The 22,623-nt window shown below is 43.7% G+C and overlaps 1 protein-coding gene across 2 annotated transcripts; it reads right to left on the reverse strand.

The window, feature by feature from the left end:
* Positions 1-1,162: 1,162 nt before the first annotated feature.
* Positions 1,163-20,505, reverse strand: LOC108919574 (neuroblast differentiation-associated protein AHNAK-like). Of its 2 annotated transcripts, none has more exons than XM_018727641.2 (4): positions 20,476-20,505; positions 20,230-20,380; positions 19,966-20,138; positions 1,163-19,843 (listed from the first exon to the last, which is right to left on the reverse strand). In XM_018727641.2, the coding sequence occupies exons 1-4, from the start codon at positions 20,488-20,490 to the stop codon at positions 1,898-1,900; spliced, it is 18,285 nt and encodes a 6,094-aa protein (XP_018583157.2). In that variant the 5' UTR covers positions 20,491-20,505; the 3' UTR covers positions 1,163-1,897. The 2 variants fall into 2 exon arrangements, with proteins under 2 accessions (XP_018583157.2, XP_029114608.1); XM_029258775.1 differs by having other exon boundaries at positions 20,230-20,383.
* Positions 20,506-22,623: the final 2,118 nt, after the last annotated feature.

Here is a 22,623-nt window from a genome sequence, read left to right on the forward strand (position 1 = left end):
ACCCACCTCAGTGGTCAAAGCACCTCTAGCGGAAACATGGTGTGCCATACTAGCCACCTGAAAACCTCAGTTAGTGTAGCTGAAAAGAAGATTATTTGCAGCGGGGAAGCAAGTGCAGATCATACTAATGGGCAGTACATTGAATCCAGAATGAATAATTCTCAGAACAGAGCTGGTGACCTGGCGACAGACGGAAGGCTCATTGCAGTGCTGGAGAATCTCCTGCAAATTCTGAAAAAGTGATTTTTTTAATATGTTGGTGTGATGTGTTTCAACTATATTGTGCAATTATTTTCTTACCTAATTTTAACATTTTACAGCTTGTGTGTTTAATAGTTTTATTTCTGTGTAATTGCTTTAGACTAATCTTAGTAGAAGGAGAAAGTAAAGAAAACACTTTGCCATTATGTTTTGGCAATAAACACATAAAAGTGTTGTATGTTAGATATATTTTCTGTTGGATTAAATCTGAAAATTAAATGAATGCGACTCGTTTTTTCAGTGAAATGACCAAGGACATAGTCTGACTAATCGAATGGTATAAAGCTTTTCTCCAGAACACCTTTTTTCACAATGTGCTTAAATTCTGAACCTGTCAACTTTTTCTGTAAAATGATGATTTTTCATTACATACAACTTCTTGATAATTTAAATAAATCAGTGTAATATTTCAAAAATAATCTTCTGAAAATGTTCTTTAGTGCCATCCTATAAGTACATCATATAGTCTATCTATTTAAATATTGAATTGATAAGTGGTGGGGTGGCATGATGGCACAGCAGGTTTGGCCTGTGCCTGCTCTCTGGTGGGTTGGGGGTTCAAGTCCTGCTTGGGGTGCCTTGTGGTGGACTGGTGCCCTGTCCTGGGTGTGTCTCCTCCCCCTCCAGCCCCATGCCCTGTGTTGCCGGGCTAGACTCTGGCTCACCGTGACCCTGCTTGGGACAAGCAGCTTCAGTCTGTGTGTGTCTGATCAATAAGTGGTACTTGCACTGAACCAGATGAGAATATAGCAGGAGATCCTTTCATATGAAACAAACTTGTATATTTGACAGGTGTCTTACAGAAAAAAATGAGAAGGAAATCAGAATGCTAAACTTCAGAGATATTTAGTAAATGAAAAATATAAAATGAGCTGAAGAAAAATAAACAGAACCCATGGTGTTATGTTTTTGCATTTCCATTTTAATATTTTGTGCAAATGCAATTGATTACATCAGAAAGGAAAAATTACAAACAACAAGCGCCACCATTAAAGAAACTTGCAAAAGGTTAATAAAATTAGATATATTTACACTATATATTCTATTTCCACACTTTACATTTTTCAGAACAGAATTGTCAAAGCTGTTAATCTGTTTTACTTTCGTGATTTTTTTTCTCAGTGTTTTAACAACTGATTGCATTTTTCTATTTATCTAAAACAAAGCTTTAGCCACCTTTAAAATGTATAGAACTGTTAATTGTGTTAAGGTACATGTTAGTGTAAATATCATTTTACTTCTTAAAGTAATTTTTAGTCAAGCTTAAAAACAATTAAAAACAATGAATCACTTGCATTCTTGCATGTTTACCCCAAAGTTGCTACTATAAAATAAAGACACAGTGTGAAGTTCTTTCTTACTAGAGTTCTTGAATATCCTGCTAATAATTTCTTTGGCAGTGGAATTTTAATCTGTATTAAAATAAGGCTAAGAGTTGCTTAATTACACATTCACATAAATGAGTACATCTGGATGTTATGCAAGTGATATGCTGTCTTAAGACATAATAATAAGGTGTTACACTGTAGATGCTGAGACTTACTAGCAGATATATGCAAATAAATTGGGCTTTATAGCTGCTTAGAAAGAGAAGGTTATAGTGATGGTATGACTGGAATATCATTTCCTTGCAATCTTACTTATTCTCAGTGGAGGGCTCAAACATCTGCGTCTCTATACCATGAGTACTTACAGTGACCCTTAATGTTTCATCTCCTTCAAAGAATCTCAGCTTTTCAGAGTGCATAGTGTCTTTCAGCTTTTTGATTGCAGAGGCTGCATCATCAACAGCGGGCTCCCCCAGGTCACCACGGACAACATGAGTTACCTTCTGCGTTATGACGACTGTGCCCTTCTCATCACCTGACTTCTCCTTCACTACACACTTCTCCACCATAATGTGTTCTCCAGGGGTTTTGCTAAGGCTTTCAGTTGGAGCCTCAACAGTCCAAGGTACAGTGGCCATTTTTACAACTTTCTTCAGGGACTCATCTTGTACAGAGCGGGTTTCCAATTTAGTAACTATAGTAACTTGCTCAGTGTCTGGTACTTTCTGTATGTCTGGTGTGATGTCATGTGTGTCGCCTGTCTTCTCCCTAAGAGTGTGTTGTAGCAATGATGTCTCACCCTCAGCAATGGGAATAGTGTCTGTCTCAAACTTTTCAGGTAATTTTGGCTCCAGACAAATCAGTTCAGTTCTTGCTGTTGAGGTAATCACATCACCAGGGACTTTAACCTCTCCAACACCTATGATAACAGCTGGTTCAGAGTACTTTACCATTACTTTTGTTGGTGATGCTTCTGAAGGACCAACCTGTTCACTTGTAATTGTGGAACTGATATCTGCAAAGGCATCTGATGATCTCACAGATGAGGTCAGACTGAAGTCTTCTTCTGCAACCTCACCCTCGTTATTCTTGTCAAGATTTTCTTTGGGAAGACTGATGACTTTCTCTGATTCTTTGATAGTTTTTGAGGGTGAAGTTGTTCCAAACTTAGAAAACTTAAACCAGCTGCCCTTCTCTGTATTTGCCTCTGGTTCTTTATTGTCTTCAGTTTCCTTCTTTTCCTGAGGATGTGTTAACATGTCCTTCTTTTCAGTCACCACGTTTGAAGTCATACTTTTGCTTTTCTCTGTGGACTCAGCAAAACTTATCTTTGGAAACCAAAACTTAAATTTTGACATTTCTTTTACTTCTGCTTCTTTAGTGAAAGATGAGGCTTCGGCTGTCCCTTCAGTTAGCGTACTAAATTTGGGCTGATGACCAAGGTCCTTTCCTACACTCTTACCATGGATATCCTGTTCTTCTATAGCAGAAGGACCAATTTCTTCTTTTGGTGATGTAAGAGTTTTCTCATCTTCATCTAATTTTGGAACATGAAATTCAAGTTCAAATCCTCTAAATACATCCCCAAATGAAGGTAAATTAAATCTGGATGATTTTTCAGGTTCCTCTACTTTCATGTGAATTCTACCTTTATCCACTTTCGGAGCATCCAAAACAATCCCACTTGCATGATGTTCTCCACCTTCAAGAACAGTCGAGGGCTGGTCTACAGGATGTTTGCCCTTTTCAAGTCTAGTGGAAATAATGTCTTGACTTTTGATTTCTGGAAATGAAAGGCTTAAGCCAGATGTTTCTTCTTTGGAATCGTGAGAACTGTCAATTTGTTTGTCCAATTTTAAAGTTGTTCCCTCCAAAGGGATTCCTGGACTTCCAGGATCTGTTTGCATGGTGCCTGTGTCTTGATCAGTGGATTTTTCTTTAGCTGATGAAAAGCCAAATTTAGGCATTTTAATTACTGGTAGTTTATATTTCCTTGGAGAACTTCCAACATCAGCTTCTACTTTAGGCTCTATTTCAGTAGCTATCATGTCAGTTTCGGACACTTTGATTTCAATGTTTCCTTCTGCAAGGGAACTATCTCCAATTGGAAGACTGACATTTACATCAGATGATTTAATGTCTGGTTTTGAAAATCCAAACTTTGGAAAAGAAATCCTTGGCTTCTTTCCCTTTGCATATATTTCTTTACCTGTTATTTCAGTTTTACCGTCAATAGAGGGACCTTTAAATTCAACTTCAGATTTAGCCGTTTCCTTATCCAACTCCAAATTTATTCTGACATTCTCAACTTCAGAGGCCTCAGCTATCATCCCTTCACCTGTTGATGAAATATGTGCTTCAGACACTTTGTTGTCAGAATTTAAATCTTTGCTTTCAACTGTCATTTTTGGTCCGGTTATTCCAAATTTTGGAAATGTGAATGTGGGAAGCTTGAATTTTCTGGAAGAGCCTCCAGTGTCTGCATCAACTTTGACGTCTATTCCCCTCAAATTTTCTTCAGTAGACGGACCCTTCATTTCAGCGGCGGGCTTTGATACCGCAACGTCCATCTCAGCCTTTGGAGTTTTGAACTCTATTTCAGGTCTTGTGATTTTAGGAAGGGATATGTTGATTTCTGGCATCGTCACTTCGGCTGTTGTCTTATCCAGCTCCACATCTGGCCTATCAATGTCAATGCCTGGGGCTTTAACTTCCATTCCAACTTTTCCTGAGGGCGCCTCAATTTCCGGTACTTTCACGTCTACCTGTACGTCTGTCAATTCAGCTTTACCCTTTGGTGCCGAAGCTCCAAATTTGGGTAACTTAAAGTGGGGCAGTTTGAATTTACTAGGAGAACCTCCGACTTCTGCGTCTGCTTTTCCATCTATTTCAGGAGATTTAATCTCCACACTTCCCTCTGGGACAGGCACTTCCCCTTTGGAAAGGCTCACATCAACTTCAGGAGCTTTACCATCTTTGGAAAATCCAAACTTTGGGAATGATACCTTTGGTTTCTTCAGCTTCACGTCAATGTCCTTAATGTCTGCTTCAGGAAGTTCCGCTTGTCCTTCCGCTGAGGGGACCTCAACATCGACACTGGGTAACTGAGCTGTAGCCTGTGCCTTTGGCAGGGAGATGTCAACGCCTGGCTTTGAGATGCTGATGTCCACCTCGGGGCCTTTCACTTTTGGCATAGAGATTCCAAATTTGGCCATCTTAAACTTGCTCCCTTGTCCTTGCAGGTCAGCTCCTTTACCCTGCATGTCCACATCTACACCTGGACCTTCAATGTCAACACTGGAGCCTTGGATATCCAAAGAAGGTGTCTGTCCTGAAACCTTAAACTGAGTTCCTGGAAGTTCCACATCTGCTGAGCTTCCGTCCACGCTGACCGTTGGAACGGCAATGCCAGCATCCGGTTTTGTGAGTGAAACATTCACCGATGGTAGACTGAAGTCTCCAGACAGCTTAGGGCCTTTCACATCAGGCTTAGAAAAGCCAAGAGAAGGCATTTTAATAGAGGGCATGTGGAATTTTGCTTTTCCTCCCGCTTCAATATCAGGGATCTCAGTTTTTCCTTCAATAGACGGACCCTTCATTTCAGCGGCGGGCTTTGATACCGCAACGTCCATCTCAGCCTTTGGAGTTTTGAACTCTATTTCAGGTCTTGTGATTTTAGGAAGGGATATGTTGATTTCTGGCATCGTCACTTCGGCTGTTGTCTTATCCAGCTCCACATCTGGCCTATCAATGTCAATGCCTGGGGCTTTAACTTCCATTCCAACTTTTCCTGAGGGCGCCTCAATTTCCGGTACTTTCACGTCTACCTGTACGTCTGTCAATTCAGCTTTACCCTTTGGTGCCGAAGCTCCAAATTTGGGTAACTTAAAGTGGGGCAGTTTGAATTTACTAGGAGAACCTCCGACTTCTGCGTCTGCTTTTCCATCTATTTCAGGAGATTTAATCTCCACACTTCCCTCTGGGACAGGCACTTCCCCTTTGGAAAGGCTCACATCAACTTCAGGAGCTTTACCATCTTTGGAAAATCCAAACTTTGGGAATGATACCTTTGGTTTCTTCAGCTTCACGTCAATGTCCTTAATGTCTGCTTCAGGAAGTTCCGCTTGTCCTTCCGCTGAGGGGACCTCAACATCGACACTGGGTAACTGAGCTGTAGCCTGTGCCTTTGGCAGGGAGATGTCAACGCCTGGCTTTGAGATGCTGATGTCCACCTCGGGGCCTTTCACTTTTGGCATAGAGATTCCAAATTTGGCCATCTTAAACTTGCTCCCTTGTCCTTGCAGGTCAGCTCCTTTACCCTGCATGTCCACATCTACACCTGGACCTTCAATGTCAACACTGGAGCCTTGGATATCCAAAGAAGGTGTCTGTCCTGAAACCTTAAACTGAGTTCCTGGAAGTTCCACATCTGCTGAGCTTCCGTCCACGCTGACCGTTGGAACGGCAATGCCAGCATCCGGTTTTGTGAGTGAAACATTCACCGATGGTAGACTGAAGTCTCCAGACAGCTTAGGGCCTTTCACATCAGGCTTAGAAAAGCCAAGAGAAGGCATTTTAATAGAGGGCATGTGGAATTTTGCTTTTCCTCCCGCTTCAATATCAGGGATCTCAGTTTTTCCTTCAATAGACGGACCCTTCATTTCAGCGGCGGGCTTTGATACCGCAACGTCCATCTCAGCCTTTGGAGTTTTGAACTCTATTTCAGGTCTTGTGATTTTAGGAAGGGATATGTTGATTTCTGGCATCGTCACTTCGGCTGTTGTCTTATCCAGCTCCACATCTGGCCTATCAATGTCAATGCCTGGGGCTTTAACTTCCATTCCAACTTTTCCTGAGGGCGCCTCAATTTCCGGTACTTTCACGTCTACCTGTACGTCTGTCAATTCAGCTTTACCCTTTGGTGCCGAAGCTCCAAATTTGGGTAACTTAAAGTGGGGCAGTTTGAATTTACTAGGAGAACCTCCGACTTCTGCGTCTGCTTTTCCATCTATTTCAGGAGATTTAATCTCCACACTTCCCTCTGGGACAGGCACTTCCCCTTTGGAAAGGCTCACATCAACTTCAGGAGCTTTACCATCTTTGGAAAATCCAAACTTTGGGAATGATACCTTTGGTTTCTTCAGCTTCACGTCAATGTCCTTAATGTCTGCTTCAGGAAGTTCCGCTTGTCCTTCCGCTGAGGGGACCTCAACATCGACACTGGGTAACTGAGCTGTAGCCTGTGCCTTTGGCAGGGAGATGTCAACGCCTGGCTTTGAGATGCTGATGTCCACCTCGGGGCCTTTCACTTTTGGCATAGAGATTCCAAATTTGGCCATCTTAAACTTGCTCCCTTGTCCTTGCAGGTCAGCTCCTTTACCCTGCATGTCCACATCTACACCTGGACCTTCAATGTCAACACTGGAGCCTTGGATATCCAAAGAAGGTGTCTGTCCTGAAACCTTAAACTGAGTTCCTGGAAGTTCCACATCTGCTGAGCTTCCGTCCACGCTGACCGTTGGAACGGCAATGCCAGCATCCGGTTTTGTGAGTGAAACATTCACCGATGGTAGACTGAAGTCTCCAGACAGCTTAGGGCCTTTCACATCAGGCTTAGAAAAGCCAAGAGAAGGCATTTTAATAGAGGGCATGTGGAATTTTGCTTTTCCTCCCGCTTCAATATCAGGGATCTCAGTTTTTCCTTCAATAGACGGACCCTTCATTTCAGCGGCGGGCTTTGATACCGCAACGTCCATCTCAGCCTTTGGAGTTTTGAACTCTATTTCAGGTCTTGTGATTTTAGGAAGGGATATGTTGATTTCTGGCATCGTCACTTCGGCTGTTGTCTTATCCAGCTCCACATCTGGCCTATCAATGTCAATGCCTGGGGCTTTAACTTCCATTCCAACTTTTCCTGAGGGCGCCTCAATTTCCGGTACTTTCACGTCTACCTGTACGTCTGTCAATTCAGCTTTACCCTTTGGTGCCGAAGCTCCAAATTTGGGTAACTTAAAGTGGGGCAGTTTGAATTTACTAGGAGAACCTCCGACTTCTGCGTCTGCTTTTCCATCTATTTCAGGAGATTTAATCTCCACACTTCCCTCTGGGACAGGCACTTCCCCTTTGGAAAGGCTCACATCAACTTCAGGAGCTTTACCATCTTTGGAAAATCCAAACTTTGGGAATGATACCTTTGGTTTCTTCAGCTTCACGTCAATGTCCTTAATGTCTGCTTCAGGAAGTTCCGCTTGTCCTTCCGCTGAGGGGACCTCAACATCGACACTGGGTAACTGAGCTGTAGCCTGTGCCTTTGGCAGGGAGATGTCAACGCCTGGCTTTGAGATGCTGATGTCCACCTCGGGGCCTTTCACTTTTGGCATAGAGATTCCAAATTTGGCCATCTTAAACTTGCTCCCTTGTCCTTGCAGGTCAGCTCCTTTACCCTGCATGTCCACATCTACACCTGGACCTTCAATGTCAACACTGGAGCCTTGGATATCCAAAGAAGGTGTCTGTCCTGAAACCTTAAACTGAGTTCCTGGAAGTTCCACATCTGCTGAGCTTCCGTCCACGCTGACCGTTGGAACGGCAATGCCAGCATCCGGTTTTGTGAGTGAAACATTCACCGATGGTAGACTGAAGTCTCCAGACAGCTTAGGGCCTTTCACATCAGGCTTAGAAAAGCCAAGAGAAGGCATTTTAATAGAGGGCATGTGGAATTTTGCTTTTCCTCCCGCTTCAATATCAGGGATCTCAGTTTTTCCTTCAATAGACGGACCCTTCATTTCAGCGGCGGGCTTTGATACCGCAACGTCCATCTCAGCCTTTGGAGTTTTGAACTCTATTTCAGGTCTTGTGATTTTAGGAAGGGATATGTTGATTTCTGGCATCGTCACTTCGGCTGTTGTCTTATCCAGCTCCACATCTGGCCTATCAATGTCAATGCCTGGGGCTTTAACTTCCATTCCAACTTTTCCTGAGGGCGCCTCAATTTCCGGTACTTTCACGTCTACCTGTACGTCTGTCAATTCAGCTTTACCCTTTGGTGCCGAAGCTCCAAATTTGGGTAACTTAAAGTGGGGCAGTTTGAATTTACTAGGAGAACCTCCGACTTCTGCGTCTGCTTTTCCATCTATTTCAGGAGATTTAATCTCCACACTTCCCTCTGGGACAGGCACTTCCCCTTTGGAAAGGCTCACATCAACTTCAGGAGCTTTACCATCTTTGGAAAATCCAAACTTTGGGAATGATACCTTTGGTTTCTTCAGCTTCACGTCAATGTCCTTAATGTCTGCTTCAGGAAGTTCCGCTTGTCCTTCCGCTGAGGGGACCTCAACATCGACACTGGGTAACTGAGCTGTAGCCTGTGCCTTTGGCAGGGAGATGTCAACGCCTGGCTTTGAGATGCTGATGTCCACCTCGGGGCCTTTCACTTTTGGCATAGAGATTCCAAATTTGGCCATCTTAAACTTGCTCCCTTGTCCTTGCAGGTCAGCTCCTTTACCCTGCATGTCCACATCTACACCTGGACCTTCAATGTCAACACTGGAGCCTTGGATATCCAAAGAAGGTGTCTGTCCTGAAACCTTAAACTGAGTTCCTGGAAGTTCCACATCTGCTGAGCTTCCGTCCACGCTGACCGTTGGAACGGCAATGCCAGCATCCGGTTTTGTGAGTGAAACATTCACCGATGGTAGACTGAAGTCTCCAGACAGCTTAGGGCCTTTCACATCAGGCTTAGAAAAGCCAAGAGAAGGCATTTTAATAGAGGGCATGTGGAATTTTGCTTTTCCTCCCGCTTCAATATCAGGGATCTCAGTTTTTCCTTCAATAGACGGACCCTTCATTTCAGCGGCGGGCTTTGATACCGCAACGTCCATCTCAGCCTTTGGAGTTTTGAACTCTATTTCAGGTCTTGTGATTTTAGGAAGGGATATGTTGATTTCTGGCATCGTCACTTCGGCTGTTGTCTTATCCAGCTCCACATCTGGCCTATCAATGTCAATGCCTGGGGCTTTAACTTCCATTCCAACTTTTCCTGAGGGCGCCTCAATTTCCGGTACTTTCACGTCTACCTGTACGTCTGTCAATTCAGCTTTACCCTTTGGTGCCGAAGCTCCAAATTTGGGTAACTTAAAGTGGGGCAGTTTGAATTTACTAGGAGAACCTCCGACTTCTGCGTCTGCTTTTCCATCTATTTCAGGAGATTTAATCTCCACACTTCCCTCTGGGACAGGCACTTCCCCTTTGGAAAGGCTCACATCAACTTCAGGAGCTTTACCATCTTTGGAAAATCCAAACTTTGGGAATGATACCTTTGGTTTCTTCAGCTTCACGTCAATGTCCTTAATGTCTGCTTCAGGAAGTTCCGCTTGTCCTTCCGCTGAGGGGACCTCAACATCGACACTGGGTAACTGAGCTGTAGCCTGTGCCTTTGGCAGGGAGATGTCAACGCCTGGCTTTGAGATGCTGATGTCCACCTCGGGGCCTTTCACTTTTGGCATAGAGATTCCAAATTTGGCCATCTTAAACTTGCTCCCTTGTCCTTGCAGGTCAGCTCCTTTACCCTGCATGTCCACATCTACACCTGGACCTTCAATGTCAACACTGGAGCCTTGGATATCCAAAGAAGGTGTCTGTCCTGAAACCTTAAACTGAGTTCCTGGAAGTTCCACATCTGCTGAGCTTCCGTCCACGCTGACCGTTGGAACGGCAATGCCAGCATCCGGTTTTGTGAGTGAAACATTCACCGATGGTAGACTGAAGTCTCCAGACAGCTTAGGGCCTTTCACATCAGGCTTAGAAAAGCCAAGAGAAGGCATTTTAATAGAGGGCATGTGGAATTTTGCTTTTCCTCCCGCTTCAATATCAGGGATCTCAGTTTTTCCTTCAATAGACGGACCCTTCATTTCAGCGGCGGGCTTTGATACCGCAACGTCCATCTCAGCCTTTGGAGTTTTGAACTCTATTTCAGGTCTTGTGATTTTAGGAAGGGATATGTTGATTTCTGGCATCGTCACTTCGGCTGTTGTCTTATCCAGCTCCACATCTGGCCTATCAATGTCAATGCCTGGGGCTTTAACTTCCATTCCAACTTTTCCTGAGGGCGCCTCAATTTCCGGTACTTTCACGTCTACCTGTACGTCTGTCAATTCAGCTTTACCCTTTGGTGCCGAAGCTCCAAATTTGGGTAACTTAAAGTGGGGCAGTTTGAATTTACTAGGAGAACCTCCGACTTCTGCGTCTGCTTTTCCATCTATTTCAGGAGATTTAATCTCCACACTTCCCTCTGGGACAGGCACTTCCCCTTTGGAAAGGCTCACATCAACTTCAGGAGCTTTACCATCTTTGGAAAATCCAAACTTTGGGAATGATACCTTTGGTTTCTTCAGCTTCACGTCAATGTCCTTAATGTCTGCTTCAGGAAGTTCCGCTTGTCCTTCCGCTGAGGGGACCTCAACATCGACACTGGGTAACTGAGCTGTAGCCTGTGCCTTTGGCAGGGAGATGTCAACGCCTGGCTTTGAGATGCTGATGTCCACCTCGGGGCCTTTCACTTTTGGCATAGAGATTCCAAATTTGGCCATCTTAAACTTGCTCCCTTGTCCTTGCAGGTCAGCTCCTTTACCCTGCATGTCCACATCTACACCTGGACCTTCAATGTCAACACTGGAGCCTTGGATATCCAAAGAAGGTGTCTGTCCTGAAACCTTAAACTGAGTTCCTGGAAGTTCCACATCTGCTGAGCTTCCGTCCACGCTGACCGTTGGAACGGCAATGCCAGCATCCGGTTTTGTGAGTGAAACATTCACCGATGGTAGACTGAAGTCTCCAGACAGCTTAGGGCCTTTCACATCAGGCTTAGAAAAGCCAAGAGAAGGCATTTTAATAGAGGGCATGTGGAATTTTGCTTTTCCTCCCGCTTCAATATCAGGGATCTCAGTTTTTCCTTCAATAGACGGACCCTTCATTTCAGCGGCGGGCTTTGATACCGCAACGTCCATCTCAGCCTTTGGAGTTTTGAACTCTATTTCAGGTCTTGTGATTTTAGGAAGGGATATGTTGATTTCTGGCATCGTCACTTCGGCTGTTGTCTTATCCAGCTCCACATCTGGCCTATCAATGTCAATGCCTGGGGCTTTAACTTCCATTCCAACTTTTCCTGAGGGCGCCTCAATTTCCGGTACTTTCACGTCTACCTGTACGTCTGTCAATTCAGCTTTACCCTTTGGTGCCGAAGCTCCAAATTTGGGTAACTTAAAGTGGGGCAGTTTGAATTTACTAGGAGAACCTCCGACTTCTGCGTCTGCTTTTCCATCTATTTCAGGAGATTTAATCTCCACACTTCCCTCTGGGACAGGCACTTCCCCTTTGGAAAGGCTCACATCAACTTCAGGAGCTTTACCATCTTTGGAAAATCCAAACTTTGGGAATGATACCTTTGGTTTCTTCAGCTTCACGTCAATGTCCTTAATGTCTGCTTCAGGAAGTTCCGCTTGTCCTTCCGCTGAGGGGACCTCAACATCGACACTGGGTAACTGAGCTGTAGCCTGTGCCTTTGGCAGGGAGATGTCAACGCCTGGCTTTGAGATGCTGATGTCCACCTCGGGGCCTTTCACTTTTGGCATAGAGATTCCAAATTTGGCCATCTTAAACTTGCTCCCTTGTCCTTGCAGGTCAGCTCCTTTACCCTGCATGTCCACATCTACACCTGGACCTTCAATGTCAACACTGGAGCCTTGGATATCCAAAGAAGGTGTCTGTCCTGAAACCTTAAACTGAGTTCCTGGAAGTTCCACATCTGCTGAGCTTCCGTCCACGCTGACCGTTGGAACGGCAATGCCAGCATCCGGTTTTGTGAGTGAAACATTCACCGATGGTAGACTGAAGTCTCCAGACAGCTTAGGGCCTTTCACATCAGGCTTAGAAAAGCCAAGAGAAGGCATTTTAATAGAGGGCATGTGGAATTTTGCTTTTCCTCCCGCTTCAATATCAGGGATCTCAGTTTTTCCTTCAATAGACGGACCCTTCATTTCAGCGGCGGGCTTTGATACCGCAACGTCCATCTCAGCCTTTGGAGTTTTGAACTCTATTTCAGGTCTTGTGATTTTAGGAAGGGATATGTTGATTTCTGGCATCGTCACTTCGGCTGTTGTCTTATCCAGCTCCACATCTGGCCTATCAATGTCAATGCCTGGGGCTTTAACTTCCATTCCAACTTTTCCTGAGGGCGCCTCAATTTCCGGTACTTTCACGTCTACCTGTACGTCTGTCAATTCAGCTTTACCCTTTGGTGCCGAAGCTCCAAATTTGGGTAACTTAAAGTGGGGCAGTTTGAATTTACTAGGAGAACCTCCGACTTCTGCGTCTGCTTTTCCATCTATTTCAGGAGATTTAATCTCCACACTTCCCTCTGGGACAGGCACTTCCCCTTTGGAAAGGCTCACATCAACTTCAGGAGCTTTACCATCTTTGGAAAATCCAAACTTTGGGAATGATACCTTTGGTTTCTTCAGCTTCACGTCAATGTCCTTAATGTCTGCTTCAGGAAGTTCCGCTTGTCCTTCCGCTGAGGGGACCTCAACATCGACACTGGGTAACTGAGCTGTAGCCTGTGCCTTTGGCAGGGAGATGTCAACGCCTGGCTTTGAGATGCTGATGTCCACCTCGGGGCCTTTCACTTTTGGCATAGAGATTCCAAATTTGGCCATCTTAAACTTGCTCCCTTGTCCTTGCAGGTCAGCTCCTTTACCCTGCATGTCCACATCTACACCTGGACCTTCAATGTCAACACTGGAGCCTTGGATATCCAAAGAAGGTGTCTGTCCTGAAACCTTAAACTGAGTTCCTGGAAGTTCCACATCTGCTGAGCTTCCGTCCACGCTGACCGTTGGAACGGCAATGCCAGCATCCGGTTTTGTGAGTGAAACATTCACCGATGGTAGACTGAAGTCTCCAGACAGCTTAGGGCCTTTCACATCAGGCTTAGAAAAGCCAAGAGAAGGCATTTTAATAGAGGGCATGTGGAATTTTGCTTTTCCTCCCGCTTCAATATCAGGGATCTCAGTTTTTCCTTCAATAGACGGACCCTTCATTTCAGCGGCGGGCTTTGATACCGCAACGTCCATCTCAGCCTTTGGAGTTTTGAACTCTATTTCAGGTCTTGTGATTTTAGGAAGGGATATGTTGATTTCTGGCATCGTCACTTCGGCTGTTGTCTTATCCAGCTCCACATCTGGCCTATCAATGTCAATGCCTGGGGCTTTAACTTCCATTCCAACTTTTCCTGAGGGCGCCTCAATTTCCGGTACTTTCACGTCTACCTGTACGTCTGTCAATTCAGCTTTACCCTTTGGTGCCGAAGCTCCAAATTTGGGTAACTTAAAGTGGGGCAGTTTGAATTTACTAGGAGAACCTCCGACTTCTGCGTCTGCTTTTCCATCTATTTCAGGAGATTTAATCTCCACACTTCCCTCTGGGACAGGCACTTCCCCTTTGGAAAGGCTCACATCAACTTCAGGAGCTTTACCATCTTTGGAAAATCCAAACTTTGGGAATGATACCTTTGGTTTCTTCAGCTTCACGTCAATGTCCTTAATGTCTGCTTCAGGAAGTTCCGCTTGTCCTTCCGCTGAGGGGACCTCAACATCGACACTGGGTAACTGAGCTGTAGCCTGTGCCTTTGGCAGGGAGATGTCAACGCCTGGCTTTGAGATGCTGATGTCCACCTCGGGGCCTTTCACTTTTGGCATAGAGATTCCAAATTTGGCCATCTTAAACTTGCTCCCTTGTCCTTGCAGGTCAGCTCCTTTACCCTGCATGTCCACATCTACACCTGGACCTTCAATGTCAACACTGGAGCCTTGGATATCCAAAGAAGGTGTCTGTCCTGAAACCTTAAACTGAGTTCCTGGAAGTTCCACATCTGCTGAGCTTCCGTCCACGCTGACCGTTGGAACGGCAATGCCAGCATCCGGTTTTGTGAGTGAAACATTCACCGATGGTAGACTGAAGTCTCCAGACAGCTTAGGGCCTTTCACATCAGGCTTAGAAAAGCCAAGAGAAGGCATTTTAATAGAGGGCATGTGGAATTTTGCTTTTCCTCCCGCTTCAATATCAGGGATCTCAGTTTTTCCTTCAATAGACGGACCCTTCATTTCAGCGGCGGGCTTTGATACCGCAACGTCCATCTCAGCCTTTGGAGTTTTGAACTCTATTTCAGGTCTTGTGATTTTAGGAAGGGATATGTTGATTTCTGGCATCGTCACTTCGGCTGTTGTCTTATCCAGCTCCACATCTGGCCTATCAATGTCAATGCCTGGGGCTTTAACTTCCATTCCAACTTTTCCTGAGGGCGCCTCAATTTCCGGTACTTTCACGTCTACCTGTACGTCTGTCAATTCAGCTTTACCCTTTGGTGCCGAAGCTCCAAATTTGGGTAACTTAAAGTGGGGCAGTTTGAATTTACTAGGAGAACCTCCGACTTCTGCGTCTGCTTTTCCATCTATTTCAGGAGATTTAATCTCCACACTTCCCTCTGGGACAGGCACTTCCCCTTTGGAAAGGCTCACATCAACTTCAGGAGCTTTACCATCTTTGGAAAATCCAAACTTTGGGAATGATACCTTTGGTTTCTTCAGCTTCACGTCAATGTCCTTAATGTCTGCTTCAGGAAGTTCCGCTTGTCCTTCCGCTGAGGGGACCTCAACATCGACACTGGGTAACTGAGCTGTAGCCTGTGCCTTTGGCAGGGAGATGTCAACGCCTGGCTTTGAGATGCTGATGTCCACCTCGGGGCCTTTCACTTTTGGCATAGAGATTCCAAATTTGGCCATCTTAAACTTGCTCCCTTGTCCTTGCAGGTCAGCTCCTTTACCCTGCATGTCCACATCTACACCTGGACCTTCAATGTCAACACTGGAGCCTTGGATATCCAAAGAAGGTGTCTGTCCTGAAACCTTAAACTGAGTTCCTGGAAGTTCCACATCTGCTGAGCTTCCGTCCACGCTGACCGTTGGAACGGCAATGCCAGCATCCGGTTTTGTGAGTGAAACATTCACCGATGGTAGACTGAAGTCTCCAGACAGCTTAGGGCCTTTCACATCAGGCTTAGAAAAGCCAAGAGAAGGCATTTTAATAGAGGGCATGTGGAATTTTGCTTTTCCTCCCGCTTCAATATCAGGGATCTCAGTTTTTCCTTCAATAGACGGACCCTTCATTTCAGCGGCGGGCTTTGATACCGCAACGTCCATCTCAGCCTTTGGAGTTTTGAACTCTATTTCAGGTCTTGTGATTTTAGGAAGGGATATGTTGATTTCTGGCATCGTCACTTCGGCTGTTGTCTTATCCAGCTCCACATCTGGCCTATCAATGTCAATGCCTGGGGCTTTAACTTCCATTCCAACTTTTCCTGAGGGCGCCTCAATTTCCGGTACTTTCACGTCTACCTGTACGTCTGTCAATTCAGCTTTACCCTTTGGTGCCGAAGCTCCAAATTTGGGTAACTTAAAGTGGGGCAGTTTGAATTTACTAGGAGAACCTCCGACTTCTGCGTCTGCTTTTCCATCTATTTCAGGAGATTTAATCTCCACACTTCCCTCTGGGACAGGCACTTCCCCTTTGGAAAGGCTCACATCAACTTCAGGAGCTTTACCATCTTTGGAAAATCCAAACTTTGGGAATGATACCTTTGGTTTCTTCAGCTTCACGTCAATGTCCTTAATGTCTGCTTCAGGAAGTTCCGCTTGTCCTTCCGCTGAGGGGACCTCAACATCGACACTGGGTAACTGAGCTGTAGCCTGTGCCTTTGGCAGGGAGATGTCAACGCCTGGCTTTGAGATGCTGATGTCCACCTCGGGGCCTTTCACTTTTGGCATAGAGATTCCAAATTTGGCCATCTTAAACTTGCTCCCTTGTCCTTGCAGGTCAGCTCCTTTACCCTGCATGTCCACATCTACACCTGGACCTTCAATGTCAACACTGGAGCCTTGGATATCCAAAGAAGGTGTCTGTCCTGAAACCTTAAACTGAGTTCCTGGAAGTTCCACATCTGCTGAGCTTCCGTCCACGCTGACCGTTGGAACGGCAATGCCAGCATCCGGTTTTGTGAGTGAAACATTCACCGATGGTAGACTGAAGTCTCCAGACAGCTTAGGGCCTTTCACATCAGGCTTAGCACCCACCTCTTGCATTTCAGTTTTCACTTTAGAGAGTTTTTCAAACAGATCTCCTTTGTTCTCAGAATCCATGTCTTTTTTCAGTCCTTCTGACTCTGCTTTATCCTTTTTGATGTCAACTGTCTTTCTTGAGATTGTCATCTGATGTTTTGAAGGTTCAGCATTATCACTGACATCTGAAATCTTCATTTCAGTATCTGATACTTCTGGAAGTTTCAATTCAGGTTTAGATATTACAAAAGAAGACTCTTTAACAGTATATTTTAGATCAGTCCTTTCCATTTTTACTGTTACATCTTGAGCTTTACTTTGTGTCTGCTTTGCTTGGGCTTCTGGAGTTTTTGCTTCAACTGATTTTGTAGTTGTTATGTCTGGTCTAACTTCATTTCCTGGTTTTTGAACTTTTATCTCAGATTTCAGAGTGGGAATTGATATGTCATCGTATGGCATTTGGGGTACTTTGAATTTTCCTTTCTTGACCTGTGCTACTAATTCTTTGTCTTGGACATCAGTATTTGAAATTTCATTTTTCAGATCTGCTTTTTTTCCCGCATTAACATCTGTCTTTGTGATCTGCTGATCACGATCAGGCCCTGAAAATTCCACTTTGGGCAGCTTCATTGCTGAAACACTTATCTTAAAGTCAGTATCTTTAATTGCATTAGCACTAATATCTGCCTGAAGCTTTTGCATTTCAGTATTTCCAGTTGCTGGAACTATGACCTCTCCAGTTTGAGGGTGCTTGATAGCTAGTGACCCAATACTGTCTGTAGATGCAATTTTAGCTTCCCTACCTGGTATCTCAAAATCTTCTCGGTTTGGTAGTTTCATTCTAATTTCAGGCCTGTTAACTTTAAGTTGCTCAATGCGTATCTTTTCACCCTCCCTCTCTTTTTGTATGTTTACTTCACCCTTCGGGCCTAGGATTTCAGCATTAACTTCTGAAGACTCCAATTTTGTCATCAAAATAGGTTCATGGGAATCTGCATCAGGAAATTTAGGTTTTGGAAGTTTAAATGTGGGAGCTGATCTTTTTGTTAACTCAGCTATTGAATAATTCTCTGTCTGTTTTGGCATTTCAAAAGCTTTTATTTTACCCTCAGTTTTATCACCCATATCATAGCTGCTAGCTGTATTTGGTACAGTTTGAGGCGTAATGGCACTAACATCTTGTTGCTTTGTTATCATCTCTGGAGTTTTGGGCTTTGGAATATCTGCTGCATCCTTTAGTTTCACCTTTTCAGCAGTAATATCTTTCTTTGTGATGTGTTGGTGCGTATCAAGGTCTGGTAGGTCAATTTTTGGCAGCTTGACTGTGGACAAATCAGTTTTAGGAGATACCCCCTTGACGTCATCAACACCTGCCTTCTGCATATGGATGTCTACAGTCATCTTAAGAGCTGACAATGGAAGAATTCCTTTTGATTCTGTGGCTTCCATACCTGGTATCTCAATGTCTTCTCGTTTTGGGAGATGGATCTTTTTTTCAATTTTTTCAGCTAGGATCTGTTGATCTGTATTTGGTACCTTAATTTTAACCTTAGGCTCCTTGCGTTCCACATGTGTTATATCAGTCTCTGTCTTTGCAATGGGTTCATGTACACTGAAGTCTTTTAAGTCCATCTTTGGCACTTTGAATTTTGGAGATATACTTGTGTCAAATTTACCTTTGAAGTCATCAGTGTTTGTCTCTGCTGAGAGGTCCGAATCATCTATGTTTAACGATGAATCTTTGATGCCTACATCAAGTGCCTTTGAGTATCCACTGCCTTTATAATCAGATACTTTCTCTTGGGGTTTTTCACTGAGGAAGGATGCAGCAGAGGAAGATTTGGAGCTGTTCATGTCAGAGATGTTTTGAAACAAACCACCTGATGATGGCACAATTGTCTTTAGAGGACTAGTGTCCACCTTAGTCGTTGGAACCACAAAATGTGTTTTTGTCAAGTCTCTGTCAGTTGTTGAACTTCTGCTTCGGATTCCATATCTCTCCAAGTCAGAAATTAGTATACTTCTTTCTTTCCGCTGTTTTCCAGATGCTGTCTTTTGATATTTCTGAGAGGTGCTAACATCTGGCATCCCAAATGATATGTCTGCTTTTGTCTTGTTAGCATCTACATTCTCCTTTTTGGCCATGATTTGTGAAGAAAGTTTTTCTCCTGCACTTTTTTGGTCTACTAGGGTTGATTGGCTGATATTGATTCTCTGAGTGGTAATATCAATTGCCATTTGGTGTTCCTTTACCTCAGCATGTGATATTACTCTGGGACTCACTGTGCTGTCCAGTACTATGGAGAGATCAGGAGCCCTGTCCTCAGTATCTGGTGTTTTTGAGACTTTGGGAGATGAATGTGCCACCAGTGGTTGAAGGGATGTTAAGAGACAATCTGGACTCCATTCTTCCTTTTCCTTTCCTTGAATATTTACTTTAAGTTCTGACCTCTCTTTCTTCTTCCTCTTTTTTCCATCTGGGGAGTGCTTTGCTGACTGATGTTTTTGATCAGCAAGAGATTTTGTGATGTCAGTGGTTTTTAATGTCTTGTCCAAGCTGATGAGCTCTGATTTGTGCTGGCCGATTTCCGCCTCAGTACCAGACACACTAGGAAATGTACATTCATTTCTGATCCTTGCTGTTTCCTTTCTCCCTGGCTCATCAAGCAGAAGTGTCTGAGGTGTCTCTGTTAACATTCTCTCCTGAGGCTCTGGAGACTGCAGGTCTGAGGTTTCCTCTAAAGTCTCTTTCTTTTCCACAAATCCCAGTGCTGCTTCTACAGCAAGGTTCTCGTTCTGGTCAGCGGATTTGCTTCTCAGGCTCATCTTTCCCTTTGAAACTTTAACTTTTTGTCTCTTTGTTTTGTCCTTCGCATCCTCTTGAGTCTTGATTGGTGACTCAGTATCACTGGTTGTTGGGCTCATTTGCAACTTTTCCTCCTCTGCCTCAGATGTACTGTGAGACCTTTTGAAGTAGGCTTTGCGCCCCCTGCTAAAGGAAGGGAACTTTGGCCATGAGATTCGTGCTTCATGACGTCTTTGTGTCTTTCTGCGTCCTCTTTCTACTGGACTTGCTCCTTCTTCCCCCTGATGATGAAAATGGAAATCATTCAAATGTTTATGATAAAAGAAATTGAAAAACTACATAGCAACATGCAAGAAAACTTAGAAAGACACATTTTTGCTTAGGTAGAATTATGAATTCTTACTGAGATCATCTCCAAATGTGTGTCTGTTGATCTTTCCAGTGTTGATTGTGTAGAAGGGGTCTTCCGTTTCAAACAGAGCTCCATTTTGCATGCCTGGGCATGCTCCAGGATCTGTAGAGCATCCTCGTATGAGACATCATCAAAATAAACTGTTGCACTGAGTATTTGGTCACCTGTAGAGATAGATATACATGAAACATATTGAAATATTCTAAGTACACTTTCGGTGTGCTTATGTAATTTGATTCATTACATTACATGTACCTTCTTTTACACCAAGCTGCTTTGATGCCGGTGACTCTGGTTTCACTTCTTTAACAAAGATTCCCTCCTTTCCCCCTCCTCTCACTACCAAACCTTCAGCACCAGCCTCTTTTACTGCTTTCACAATGACACCTGACTCAATGTCCTCCATCTCCTGAAACAGATCAGAAATGGTCACCCTGTTGTTCGTGTCTCTGTTTTTAAAGTTGGCTCCTGTGTAACCACAAGCAAAAAAGTGTTCCTCACCTCAGTCTGACTCATTTTGGCAGAGGAGCGCTTTTCAAAAAAGGAACCAAATCCGACCCACTTTCCTTTTTTTGTGCTACCACTCTTCTGGTATGGGTCATAGATCTCCTCCTCAGCCTAAAGACACACACCAATAACAGAAAGAATACTTACATCAGCCTACCATTGCAAGGTCAGTGCAGGGCTGCCCTTGACACAGTGAGTGGAAGTCATACCTGTTTCTCAGAGTACTTTTCATTCACTGGGTACTCGTTGACTGGAGATGATCCTTGCGGGCGAGGTCTTTCCCCTTCTAAAAACTCTTGGGGCTCCTCACAAATCTAAAATCAATATGTAGAATGAGAAAAACTGCTAAGATAAGGCAAAGCTCAGCCAAATTTCCAAATGGCTTGAATTTGGGTCAGTTTATATATGTGTTAAACAATACTGCAAGCATTACTATTACTTCTATAATTGGTTTTCATAATTTAATTTTTAGGAATGTTATACTGAAATCAAACTAACGAATCCATGTGCTACTGGCAGTTGTTACTGTGAATGTGGCACTAAACAGATTAGACACATTTACATAACCTGCATGTTTCCAAAAGCCAAATGGTTTTTTTGTGTTGTGTGAAACTCACAGAGTCATCTTCTGCAGCGGACTCTGGACCCTTCAGTCTCCTCCCTGGCCCTGGGCAGAAACAGAACACAAGCCAGAAATAATGTTGCTTATTATTATTGAAAATTTAAATGTCCAACAACCGCAAATGGAGTGTTAGTGTAACTGGAAATTAAGAGTAACCATTTTATGAAAGTAGTGTTACTTTGCATTTGCTTTTAATTTCTCACAAGTGATTGGGAGCATACCACTGCCCACTGTGAGTGGGAATAATAAGGGAGCAGTGTGGGAGACACAGTGGAACTGCTGCGGCTTTATTAGCCGCAGCGCAAAAAGGCTACATCTACCTCTGTCTCTGAGTCCAGCAGGGAGTCTGACTGACACTGCTGTCAATGGCTGTCATACTCAGACAAGGGTTCGACCAGACCAGAGTACCTCTCTCTGATCAATAACAATAAACATCTGCCAACAAGCTTGTGAAAAAAGGAAAGCTTTGCACAAGCATTTTTATAGGAGCACCTGATAAGCAAAAAACAAAATTTCAAAATTCCCAGTTCTTGGCTGTACTGAAGAAACCCTGTTATTCATTCATCTCTGTTCCACTGTAAGAACAGACTCATGCAATGAGATTTATGGATACACTTCCAAGATTGGAACCCCCAAGGGACACGTATGCCTGCCAGTTTCCTCATATGACGTGAGCAGATCCTCACCATCAATCCACTGTATTGACTTTCAACCACTTGATCTGGCTGGGAAATAATGGTGTATTTTGCCAATCAATTCAATTATTACCACACTGCAGAAAAACTATAATTAGATTAGAACGCTACTCCACTTTATAATAGGCTGTGTTTTTATTCTGTAATGCTGAATCTTGCGCTCACTGGGAAAATCACTTCAGATATTTATTTATACTGTAGATTTTTGCCAGTGATAAAGTAAATTGGGCCCTACGACTCATACAAATAAACTCTCAGATAAAGAGAATGCGAGAGAGAAAAAAATTAACCCCACAATGGAAACAGGCTATTTACAGTACACCCCTTTAATAGTAAATTGACCTCCAAGAAACTGCATGAAAATACAGTGTGAGATTATGAGAAGCTCAGAAGAATGATTTTTAAATTCAAAATAGTACTTATATATATCAGTTTTTATATGTGTGAATACATAAAAAACAGGTTGTTCTCTTGAAAGAATGGTAGCCAGCTTTGTAATGGACAAAATTGTTATTATCTACCTCATGCAGTTTAGGGATCATTTCTGAAACTAATCGTGTGTATGCCAAAATACAACACCACCATCACACCATCACATGCCAGCGAAATGTATATCCAAGCCAATGACTTTGTGGGATTCCTTTAGAAGGAGCAAAAAAGTAATTAAAGAGTAATTTAAAAGTCTGCAGTTTCTGATGATTTTTGCAACGTAACTGACTCTCATTGTCTTTATTATGACTGTGAAAGTACCGAGTTGAAAGATTTGAGCTACATTTTATCCATTTCAAATATTTTCATACATCTCCTCATAGATTTGCACGGGAA

The sequence above is a fragment of the Scleropages formosus genome, chromosome 15 (genome assembly GCF_900964775.1).
Source record: "Scleropages formosus chromosome 15, fSclFor1.1, whole genome shotgun sequence".
Classification (NCBI taxonomy): domain Eukaryota; kingdom Metazoa; phylum Chordata; class Actinopteri; order Osteoglossiformes; family Osteoglossidae; genus Scleropages; species Scleropages formosus.

Coding starts and splice junctions, on each gene's coding strand:
- LOC108919574 (XM_029258775.1), bottom strand. Junction 20,139..20,229: donor GCAGCTTGGTGTAAAAGAAG/GTACATGTAATG, acceptor CTATCTCTACAG/GTGACCAAATACTCAGTGCA. Junction 19,844..19,965: donor CACATTTGGAGATGATCTCA/GTAAGAATTCAT, acceptor TTTCATCATCAG/GGGGAAGAAGGAGCAAGTCC.